This window comes from Mobula birostris, chromosome 9 (assembly GCF_030028105.1).
Source record: "Mobula birostris isolate sMobBir1 chromosome 9, sMobBir1.hap1, whole genome shotgun sequence".
Taxonomy (NCBI): Eukaryota; Metazoa; Chordata; class Chondrichthyes; order Myliobatiformes; family Myliobatidae; genus Mobula; species Mobula birostris.
Window position 1 is genome coordinate 133,834,529 of NC_092378.1, and position 12,252 is coordinate 133,846,780.

Consider the following 12,252-nt stretch of genomic DNA (forward strand, 5'->3'; position numbering starts at 1 on the left):
AAAAAAAAATCAGTAGTGATGACTGGTTGTGTCTCTGTTCCTCCAACACTTTAACATTAATGATCTAATTTTATGTTGTATTTATATAGAATCAGTAATTAGTTCCTAGTTGCCATGATTTTTTTTAAATTTAGTGATTCCATTGTTACATGCAAATAAGTGGTTCTTAAGTGATTCTGGTTATGAGTAGTCTTACATTTTTGAATACATTACATTAGATCACCATTTTAAGCAAGTTTAGTTATATATTTCCAAACAAATAGAATTTTCTAGAAGCATCATAACTACCCTGTCATATTCTACTACATCTCCACTTTCCATTTTATCAAGTTAACGCATATTGCAACATAAATACAACACAAAGCAATGATCTGTAATCTGCCATTTAAATTAATTTGTTCATATACATAAGAAAATAAACATGAAAAATCAGGTCCTAGAACAGTGGACTGTTTCTCATAAACAAAAGAAATTCTGCAGATACTGGTAATCCAGAGTAATGCACAGCTTATAATTGTCAATTATAAGAAATAATTATAGTTATCTTCCAAAACTTCTAATAATTTCCATATTGTGGTAGTTTGAAGACAAACCTCACTAGATTTTCAAGTGGGGTCAGTTTAGGCTTTAGGACTGACTTAAACTTTTTGAATATGCCATACATGTACATTGAGATTTTCCTGTGAATGAAATGATGATTGATATTTGTATGTGAATAACAGATATTGAGAAGATACAAAAAGCATTTTGTACTCATTTGGTGTTAATTTTGTCAGAAGTGGAAAATATTGCTGAGCATTTTGAACAGCTTGTAGTCAGAGGTTAGGAGATGAGACTGATTCAACTGGATTAAATATTGCATCAATCAAAGTGCCTTTTATACAAAGACATTTTGAGTGGAGTACATTTTAAATGGGAAAGGTAGGGTGAAATGTAAACATAATATAAAAGATTTTATTTATCTTATATCTGTCATTTCAGTAAGAATATGTTCTTTAAAAATCACTCCATGCTAAATGGCATTCTGAATTGGACAACCATTTGAATTGGTGCTAGTTGATATTGTGAATGTTTGATATTATGAAGTCTGTATGTCCATTATTTTGAGGGAGCTGCTTTAAAACAAATTACTTCATTCTTTGAGGATCTGAATCAAATATCTTGTGTGGTCATATATGCTACAAAGTTATGGTGAAATAAAGTCCTACTGCACATAAAGATTTTAAAGGGTGAAAATTAAGCCAATTAGAATCTTTAAAGATTACCTAATACGTTCTGATGCAGCATTTTAAATTTTATTGCCACACTTTTAAAGAGCTGACAATTTTCATAGTAATATCTTTAAATTGTTTTCCACATTTTGGACCTAACAAAGACATCTGATTTTAAAGAAGTCGATGACTTAAAATCCAATTAAATACTTCCTTAATAATTAATGTATATCACAAACATCATTAGATTTGTGTCACTATTTCTTCATTATGCTCCAGCTAAGTAAATATGTCCTAAGTATGAATTATCAGGTTCTATATTGACTTCTGTTTGGAAATACAGTGAACTGGCTTCAATGGTAAACTGATTTCCTAAAATGTTCCAATCATTCTTCTTAATTATCCACATTTTCCAAGTACATACTTGTATTTCAGTTTCATTACATCCAATCCATCTTTGCTGATATACGCGAGAGTCTTCAGTTACAGTACAAAGATTTTAATGGAGTGGATTACCCACATTAAGATAATTACCACTTCAAGCAACAGGTAGAATTACATCCTCCTGCTTTCTAAATTTTGTAAGAAATTTAAAACAACTTTAAATAAAAATTGCATTCCAGAATAATTTAAGTGGCAGGAGAATGGGGTTGAGAGGAATGATAAACCAGCCATGATGGTGGACTCAGTGGGCTGAATGACCCGTTCTGTTCCTACGTCTATTGGTCTAAATGGACAGACGCTGTTCCAGCATTTAGTTCCAAGCACTAATTCATTTTTTTGTCATTTCATCTGTACAGAAGATTCTAAATGGGTATTTTCCTCTAACCTGATTGCAACAATTAACATCTTTGGAGAGGTCGTTAGCAGATGATGATATCACTATACTGGCTGAACTACATGGAAATCTTGGAGTTTTGTGTGTTCTGAATATTCTTTTATTTCAGCAACTGCATGTTACCTAAACACACATAAACTTCTGTTTTAAGTCAATCAATGATTTTTTTTTTAGTTTAACTGAAACTCGTTTTTAAAAGCTGTCCTATGTTGACATTTCTAGTTTCCCCATGTATTTCAGCCAGCAACAGCAAGCGCTGTGACCTATCTGATGACAAAATACTGTTAACGATCTCTGCAAAGCAGTTAATTGCTTTTACCAGGTGAGTGGAATGCATTGTTTAAATTTCTTTGCTCAAGTGAAGAAGGTGCTAGTCTAGGAGTGTTTTATATATTAAGGTTCTTGTTCTTTATGGAAAATAACATTTTCAAGCAGTTGCTCAATTAATTTTGCTTCTGAATCTGTTAATACACTGGCATCAATCAGTTCTTTTATCAATTGATTTAAGTATGGCATTCTATAAAGTCCTTGCCCTTGTAACGTGGATGGTTTTGTTCTTGTTCATTGTTTTCATGTAGTCTATAAGTAAAGCCCTTTTATTTCCTACTGCTAAGAAAACAATGTAAGCTATTTGTTGCCAATTTGTGCTTTTCAGTTCTTTTCCTTCTAGCATATGTGCAATCTCGCTCATAAATGAGATACTCAGTTAACAAAGAAAATACCTACAGCTGTAAATATTCAATGCCTCCCGAATAGGCAATGAAAAAGAGTAATTGTTTTTTCCATTAGGATGGTGGTACAAGAGGACGTCGCTGTGCGATTGAAGCAGATATGAAAATGAAGAAGTGACTCTCTCCAATTGGACTTGATGTGAAATGTGCAGCACTGTATGAAGCTGTACTACCTTCATCTGTATGGATGGGAATAACTTGTACAGCCTCATTTTAGTGTACAGTTTTTGTTCTGAGAACAATGTATGTGCTGAATAAAATTATTCAAACAGCCTGAAAGGCTTTGTGACTTTTGGAACGTTATATAACAAATGAATTTATGTTAATAACTATGGGAAACAGAACAGCTATCACTCACATTAATTAGCTTTGGGAAGTTTTGGGGAATTTCTATTTATGTTGGAAGTGGCGCATTGCATTTGTGCATTGCTTGAGCTTTTTAAAGAAGGACTTTTTCTTGAATATCCATCATAGGTTTTGAAGTTTAAATTTCTTTGTTGAATTGCCTCTGTAATCGGGTAAGTACCTTCTGTTATGAGTGGAAAGATGAAATTTAAAATAGTTTTTATAGAATTTCAGATTTCTAAGTTTGTTACAAGATAAAAAGTTGCAAGAATAAATTATTATTAATATTACAGAGCAGGCCTTCAATACAATTCAAATTTGAATATGCATAATAACTGAGTTGTATAGTCTCTATAGGATGATGGTAGATTATGCTGCATCTTTCCAGTTAAATGATTCAGCTTAAACTGTGAGGTATACTATTATTAAATTCCATTTAATAGTGTTGATAATATTAGAAGGTGTGATTGTTATATCAAAATGTGCAGCAATACACATTTATAAAATTTGGTTCAAAGAGTATTGTTGGAGGATGCTTCAAAGAAGCTATATTCTACTGTCAGCCCCCATTAAAATGGATTAAAGGTTTTGATGCTTGTACTATTTGCCAACACTGGGTAAATGTTCTGTGTCACTTATCTTCATGAACACAATGCCCGAAAGATAAATTTCTAGCAAAATTTGAGTTCTCTTCTTCAGGTGTGTTATTTTCATTGTGCATGCATAATATGTATGTGCATGGTAACATAACGCTGTCATACATGACAGTTAATTTTGTTACTTATGGCTTAATCATTTACAATAGAAATGCACTTGTTATATTGCATTATATTTTAAATTATCTGAATTCCCTTCTAGTTTTATAAAATTTACATGAATAAAGGGAACTGAACTAGTCTGAACATTAGTCCCCATATCTATGAAGTAATTTAAATAAATCATTGATTAAACATTTGATGTAGAATCTAAATGCTGGTTGTCCATTAGCTTCCAAGCGATGTGTCCCATCATATTGATATGTAACATCCCAGCAGAAGAAATGCCAGTAATGTTTATTACATTTGCAAATATTTGAATTTGTCTTTCTCATTATGTAAATAAAAATTTACAGTGCATGGTAAATATGCTAGGTTACTATATCTGCATCCAGCATTTTTATCTGAAACCTTGTATTAATTACTGTATGTCTGATCCTTTAATATGATATAATTAAAGTATAATTATGATCTTACTGTCGTGTCATGATAACTAGTAGTTGAACATTTAATAAATCTGTAGACATTTTACATTCCATGCCAACCGTTATGCCCAAGCTCTTTTAGGTATGGTGTTGCCTGAGGCTTGACTTCCTTTGAACAACAGTTAACCTCTCTTCTACTATCTAGTTAGTAAATTTATATTCAGTCATTGCTGGGGTGTTGGTTGGTTCACCTCCAAATAGCACTGTTACCCCGAGTCAGAAGGTTGTTGGTTTAACTCTTAAAAGCTTGACTACTTAAGTTATGCTGATTTAAACCCTCATACTGAAGGAATGCGGTGTTGTCAAAGGTGTGCAATCTTATCAATGAGGTAACTTTGTCTACTCTTTTGTAAAATACCAGTGATTGGAGTGAGTATTGTGAGGTGGTAAAGGTACAAGTAAATAATGATATTGAATTTGATGGAATTTTACTAGGTTTTCAAATGGCTTTTGATAAGTTTCCTGAAAAAAAATCAGAGGAGACTGAGTTGTGAACAAGTGGTGGAACGGGTTGCTAGCAAGGCTAGTATTCTTCCACAAGGACCCTGCTAGGATCACTATTGTTCACAATTTATACTGATGATAAATACTGCAATAAAAAATATGCCATGTGTTATTTTGTGGAAAGAATCAAATTTGAGAATAGATGAGCGTATTAATTACTGAAGACAACAATAAGTTACAGGAACTCAGTGGGTGAGCAGCATCTGTGGGAGGAAAGGAATTGTCGTTTGAATGGGTGCAAACTCTGCAAAACTGATACAGATTCAAAAAATAGTGATGTACCTACTGTGAGAAATGCCACAGTGATACTTTGAGCAGGACTTGATTTGAGAAATGGGAGCCTCACCCTGTAGTATTTTTTTATCTGTAGAGACCTCAGCATTCTAACTTGAGATAATTGAATTGGGAATGTGATCATTACTCATCACCATTCTGCCTTGCTTTTAGATGAAAAAATATTTAACGTAGAAAATCAGTCTAAATGTTCAGATTAACTTATGTAACTGTCATAATGAGATGATAATTATGGTTTAGCTGTAGAAAATTGTTAGAATTTTCAATCTATGTGATTATAATGTGTAATTGGCTTCTCAAGTATTCAAGAAAGTATATTGCTAACTAGTGAGTTTCAGAAGTTTATTTCGTACATACTTCTTTCCATAGGCTTTGGAGGTGGAGACTGATATTGCTAAAGAGGAACAAGAAATTGAAATACAGAAAGAAATTTACAGACAGATCCTGGGAATGAAGTCTGAAAGTAAGATAGAAAAGCATGGATCAGTAGGCGAGGATCAAGGGAGTAATGACATTTTTAAAGTCCAGACAGAACATTGTGAGAAAATGGAAATGTGCCTGGAACCTTTAGGGAAAGAGGAGTCAGAACATTTTAAGAGCGTAGAGTATTCCCAGGAGCAAGTTGAAGCAAGAAAAATTGACTCGGAGAAAGTGTACTTAGATCTGGTGAAGGTAAGATATTAATGCTTTGGATGTAAAATATTGAACCTATGTTTACAGCCGCCCAAGCCAAATATAACCCATTTATATTCTTAATCTCTGTTTTATGTTTGTAAATCCTTTCTGCATTCCAGTCATTACCCTGAATACTGTGCACTCTAAATTGGCTTTATAATTTCTGGTGTAATCCCCCTTTATCATAGACCTTTTGAAAAAACAAAAGGACCAAAGGGTATGATCACATTGCTGCTTCGTAATTCTATGGACTTAGTTTCGATCCTGACTTTGTGTGCTGCCTTTGTGGAATTTCTACATTTTCCCCATGACCGCAGGGTTTTCTGTCTGATGCCCTCATTCCAAGGATGCACTGGTAGGTAGTTTAACTTGTGATTGTCTCTTTAGTGCAGGGATTTCCCAGCCTGGGGTCCACAGACCCCTCATTTAATAGTAGGGGTCCATGGCATAGATAAGGTTGGGAACCCCTGCTTTAGTACATGCAGGTGGCAAAATGTCAAAGACGAGGGAGAATAGGTAGCAGGGATATTGGGAAATAAGCAGAGAGGGAACAGGACTGATGGGGTTGCTCTGCTGGAGAATGGGAATATGGACCTCATGGGCCAAGTGGCATTCTTCTCTATCATAATAAGTACAGTAAGTAATTAATTAGTCACATTGACTGCTTCATCTTTATTCATCTTGCTAGTTACAATCTCAATAAAGCCTTAAGTCTTTTAAAATACATTTCACTTCCATAAAACTATGTTGACTCAATCATAATAATACTGCCGAAGTCGAGACTCAGACATTTGTAATGAGCTTCAGATGGAAGTGTCAAGAGAATGATTCACCTTGGCTTCATTGTGAGATTTCCTTCATCAGAAAGGTTAGTCTCCAGCAAATTAAGTTTGTGTCACATGATAACAAGGAACAAGTGTAAGCATTAGGTACAGCAAAGACTATTCAGCAACATTCCAGTACTGAGAATTTATAGTATAGAACTAACCACTGCAATACAATTACAATATTGGCATGTGTCCAGCATTGTGAATAATTGAAAACATAGGCAGTTCCAGAAATCCAGTGTGAACTAATGCTCTATCAGTCTATGTTCAGTCATATGTAAAGTGATGCAAGGTGTCAATGCCCATGCTATCAGATCATGCGTAACATGCTCACCAATGGTTGGTTAGTTAATTCAGTCCCCATTACAACTTCAGTCCAGATTTGGACAAAAAAACGGAATTCTGGAGGTGAAGGAGAATTGATGGGCAGGTGTAAGAAAGAATTAGTTGGAGAGGTGAAGGAAGAGGGAAATAGGTTTAATTGGATTGCTCCCTTGGGTGCTTGCATGGACAAGAATACCTGAATTATTTTATGTCAAGGAGCACCTATGAAACTGAAGCCAATGAGAATCAAGGAAAAAAATCACAAGACATTAAATTTCTTCAAAGCAGTGTCCAGGCCAGTTCTAATACAAATTGGAAAGGCTTACTATGGAGAATTATTGAATTCAAGTTCTGAATCAAGGGAGCTGTCCCTAGTCTGAATCCTTGAGTTTATGTTAGGCTTCCTTGGAACAGGATAAGGATAAAAGGCCAAATATAGAGAGAGTAGAGTTTGTTGAGAATGGAGAATTGAAATGGCAGACAACTAGAAGTTTAGATCACCCTTGTAGGTTGAATGAAGATCTGCAAGCCACTGCTGAATCTACAGTTTGTTTCACATTATGAACATTGAATGCCATTCCGAAAATTGTGGTAGCTGAAGGTAGTGTTTATGTTCTTGGAAACAGCAGTGACCAGTCAAAATAGTTACTGAAAAATTAATACTTTACCTTCATATTTGATTATAAGAACTTATAAGTAGCAAATATTGTTAATTCCATGGCTTTCAATTTCTTGTTTGTCTAGTGCTTTGAGGGCAACTGCAGTTATCTTGCACTTTATCCAAAGGGCAATCCACTTCTAGAAGCACAACACAATATTGCAGGGAATGAACAAATGGGTAAGTGCCCACCGGAAGACTTTCCAAAAAAAAAATCCTTTAGTTTCATATTTTACAGAGACAATTATATGTATTTTACAGGACAAATATCCTCTTCTATTGCTTCATTTTTATCTTTCATATTCTTTACTGTTCTTAAATTGTTCAGAATTTGTATTAATAATTGGTTCTCCCACATCTCCAATTAGGAGTGGCACTGTCTACTAAACTTTTTTTTTATTCAGCAACTTTATTGTCAATATCAGATCTCAAAATGCCACAATCTACTTTTATTATTGTCTACTGATGATCTGGTAGAATGATTTAAAACTAAATATGTGGCTTTATATTTGAAGCTGTACTGTGAGCTAGAAACTTACTGTACAGTATATCAAATGAATAGATATTGTATAATTGTATTAATTGAAATCTTTTTTCAAGTAGTGAGTAATTCTACCTGAGAAAGCATTTGAAAATTATTGGCACCATCATAATTGCTGCATATATGTAATTCTCCTTAGTTGACAACTTAGTAAAGGATTAGAGAGGTAAGTAGTAGGTACTAGCAATGCAAAATATTCTTCAGCATTCTCAAGTACCTTTCACTTACTTTGGTTCCCTTAGGGCTCAAGATTAAATGCACAAATAGAGTCATAGACTGAATATAATCTGTGCAAGGACAGACTTTGAGTGACAGTTATTCATTGCCTGCTTCCTTGTATTAATTTAAGGAATCAATTTAAAAGCATCATTGGAGCAACAGGCATTATTGATGATTTTACTTCTTGTTTCTCTAGACATCATACTGATACAGCAAACCTTATATATCTGTGCTAACTCCCAAGATCTCAAATATATTTGAGAAATTTCAATGCAGGATCTGTAGAGTGTAGTTAACAAGAAAAACTGGCCGAATTTGACACAAGTTATTACAAAATCTGCAGTTTCAAATGGAGGGACGAATAATGGTGCCTGATAGTGAAATGTCATACTATAGGAATGCACATCTGATCTTGAGGGGGTGAAATAGGTTGTCATAGCATTTCAGTTAGAACTTCGTTCTGCATTAAAATATTATACATGACATCAGAATATTGGTGGTCTGAAGTAGTTAAGTATTCTATTTCTAGTGCTGATACGCTGTAGGTGGAAATCCAGTGTCATTTCACATGAAGCATCAATGCATTTCAAAATAATTATCTATGCAGGCATATTGTGTACAAATGTGGTTCACCCCAGGCTGGGTGTGGAAGGCTCATCTCTCTGCTCTCCACAATCTTTAGCCATAACAGAACCTTCAGAACTGAGGAGGGCTGCATTTGAATGTGACCTGACAATCAGCAATGCCAGGGCTTTACAAGGTGTAACGTCTGAAATGGATTTTAATATTTTTACATTGTAATTAAAACAAAAAACAATAAGTAATATACAAATATTAAAATAAAACTAATTTTAAAAAATTAACTTTACTTTCTCTCTACCTCTTAAATCTGCACCTTTATAATCTTCAATGAAATTAATAGGTCTCATTGGCCATAGGATCTGAAAATCCTAGCAGGAGGGAATTGTGCCACTAGATTCGACACACACTAGCAGAACAAGCTGTTAGATTTGGCCTTTGAATCAGAGAACAGGATCTAGCCCATAGTTCCTTTTATTCTATTGAGATCACTACCGGTTATTTCCACAATAATGAACCATCCTTTTCCCCATTTCTCTTGAAAGTGTTGTTTCTTGTTGGGGCAAGATTCCACAGGATACAACAGTAAATGGCCATTCATGGTATGGGTATAACTGCAGGCTGCTTGACAATTCTTGGTGTTATCTAATTTCATATGATATTTTCATAATTCATTTTCCAACAAAATGTTGGAAGATAACAAATATAAGTAGGATTTTTTGAGATATTTTTCCTCCTCTCTCTACCCGAGTCCTGAGCCAATTATACCTTTGCAGTTGCATGCATGAGTTCATAGAATTGTACGGCATGGAAACAGGCCAGTTGATACATATTGTCCATGCTGACGAGTGGACAACCTTCATTTAACCTCATCACGTTGTACTTGTGCATAGCCCTCTATACCTTAACAATTGAAGTGTTCATCTGGACACTTCTAAAATGCTGTCACTGATCCAGTATTAAGCACTCTGTCAAGCAGTGCATTCCAGGTATTTCCCACAATCTGGGTAGAGAAAATTCCCTTCTTAATCCTTCTGAATATCTTATCCCTTAATCCAAACCTGTGTCCTCTAGTTTCATCTAACTGAGGAAAAGTTTCTCGCAGTCTACCCGAGCTGTACCCTCGTGATTTTATATTCCTCAGTCATATTTCCTCTTAACCTTTTAGCTTCCAGAGAGAAAAAAACTCTAGCATGTCTTGTCTCTCTTCAATACTGAATTTCTCTATCCCAGACAATATCCTGGTGAATTTCCTCTGTACCTTCTCTGCAAAATTACACCATCCCATACCTTCGTGGCCAGAACTGTATGAAGTACTCCAGCTGACATTTGGCCAAAGTTTTATAAAGTTGAGGGAATGCCTCCCTCCTTCTGTATTCAGTGCCTGGCTATTAAAGGCCAATATCCTGTATACCTTCCTAACTACATTGTCTACCTGTGTTACCACCTTCAAGGATATATGGACTTGTATTTTGAAGTGCCTCTGTTCCTCAATGCTCCATAAGACTTACCATTCATTATGTATGTCCTAGTCTCATTCATCATCATCAGGTGCCATGCCCAGATTAAGCTTTGACTGCCATGGCCCACACACTCCTGTTTCAGATCAAGTGGATCAATTCATTAGTACTTCAAAAATGTATGATGTCACATTTATCTGGATAAAACTCCATCTGTCATCCTTTAGCCTTTTTCACTAAAACATTGATACCTCTGCAGTCCTAGATTAACTTCCATGCTATCAACAACTACACTAATTAAGTAATATTCACACCCTTATTAATTTTGCCTCCCATATCCGCATCAGTGACTATACTTCATTAGGACTTTGAAGAGATTTGGTATGTCAACAAATACACTCAAAAACTTCTATAGATGTACCATAGAGAGCATTCTGACAGGCTGCATCACTGTCTGGTATTGGGGAGTGAGTGGCTACTGCACAGGACCGAAAGAAGCTGCAGAGGGTTGTAAATTTAGGCCATTCCATCTTGGGTACCAGCCTACAAAAGTACCCAGGATATCTTCAAGGAGCGGTGTCTCAGAAAGGCAACATCCATTATTAAGGACCTCCAGTACCCAGGGCATGCCCTTTTCTCACTGTTACCATCAGATAAGAGATACAGAAGTCTGAAGGCACACACTCAGCGATTCAGGAACAGCTTAGTCCCCTCTGCCATCTGATTCCTAAATGGACATCGAACCCTTGGACACTACCTCACTTCTTTAATATATATTTAGGTTTTTTGCACAATTTTTAATCTATTCAATATATGTATACTGTAATTGATTTACTTATTATTATTTTATTTTTCTATATTATGTATTGCATTGAACTGCTGCTTCTAAGTTAACAAATTTCACGACACATGCCGGTGATAAAAAACCTAATTCTGAATTCTGATTCCAAATAATTATTGTATTTTACAAACACCAAGGGTCCCTGCACCAATCCTTCATATACGCCAGCATCCAATTCGAAAAACATTCTCTACCTTCGTCCTCTGCTGCACATTTCTTAGCCAATGTACCATGGATCCCGTAGGCCCTTGTCAAAAGACTTTAACAAAGTCCATGTAAATGATATCTACTGCCCTGCCCTCATCGATACACACTGCTACCTCTTCAAAGAATTTATCTGATAGGATCTGCCCTTGACAAACATGTCTTTGATTAGTCCCTGCTTTCAAAGTGTTCACTAATCCTGTTCCTCAGAACTTTTTTCCTAGTATCTGTTCAATACATTGGGTTGCTAGACATGAAATGTGACCATTAAAGCTTTACGATTAGAATATTTTCCATCTAAAGAATGTTGACTGTATCTTCATATTTCAGAGATATCTGAGGTAGAATACAACACAATGAGAGACAGTCTGCAGGAGGTATGGTCTCAACATAAATTTTAGTAAAAAGAACATTGTGAAGTTCATCACTGATGCAAGAAGCCATGAAATAATATTTTCTGTGATATTTTGACAAATTTTAGGAAGAAACCACCAGTGAAGAAGAGTTTTGTGATGTTGACCTTTCAGAATTTGACATAGAACTGTCTCTCTCTGAGAGTGGTGTTAGCTTCAGTTCGGAGCAGTTCTTGGTCTTGGATGAGTCAGCAGCAAGCAGTCACACATCCTCCCAGCTGTATGTATCCAAAAATATCTATGAGAATATGCTGAGTTTTATAAAACCAGCCATTTAGTCATTGTCTTGAAATATATGAAATGTAAATAAGATTCAAGAGGTTCATATCCCTTAATGAGAATTTGCAT

The 12,252-nt window shown here is 35.2% G+C and overlaps 1 protein-coding gene across 5 annotated transcripts in view; it reads left to right on the forward strand.

Annotated features, from left to right (window-relative positions):
- The window catches only part of LOC140203090 (bromodomain-containing protein 8-like), an 84,549-nt gene that overhangs the window by 52,699 nt on the left and 19,598 nt on the right, over positions 1-12,252 (forward strand). For 4 of the 5 annotated variants that reach the window (XM_072268875.1, XM_072268874.1, XM_072268876.1 and 1 more), the window contains 4 exons: positions 5,533-5,835; positions 7,734-7,827; positions 11,822-11,868; positions 11,973-12,124. In XM_072268875.1, the coding sequence (XP_072124976.1) occupies positions 5,533-5,835; positions 7,734-7,827; positions 11,822-11,868; positions 11,973-12,124 (596 nt within the window). Of the gene's footprint in view, positions 1-5,532; positions 5,836-6,026; positions 6,051-7,733; positions 7,828-11,821; positions 11,869-11,972; positions 12,125-12,252 lie in introns of those variants that run through there. The other variant, XM_072268878.1, reaches the window with a different exon arrangement.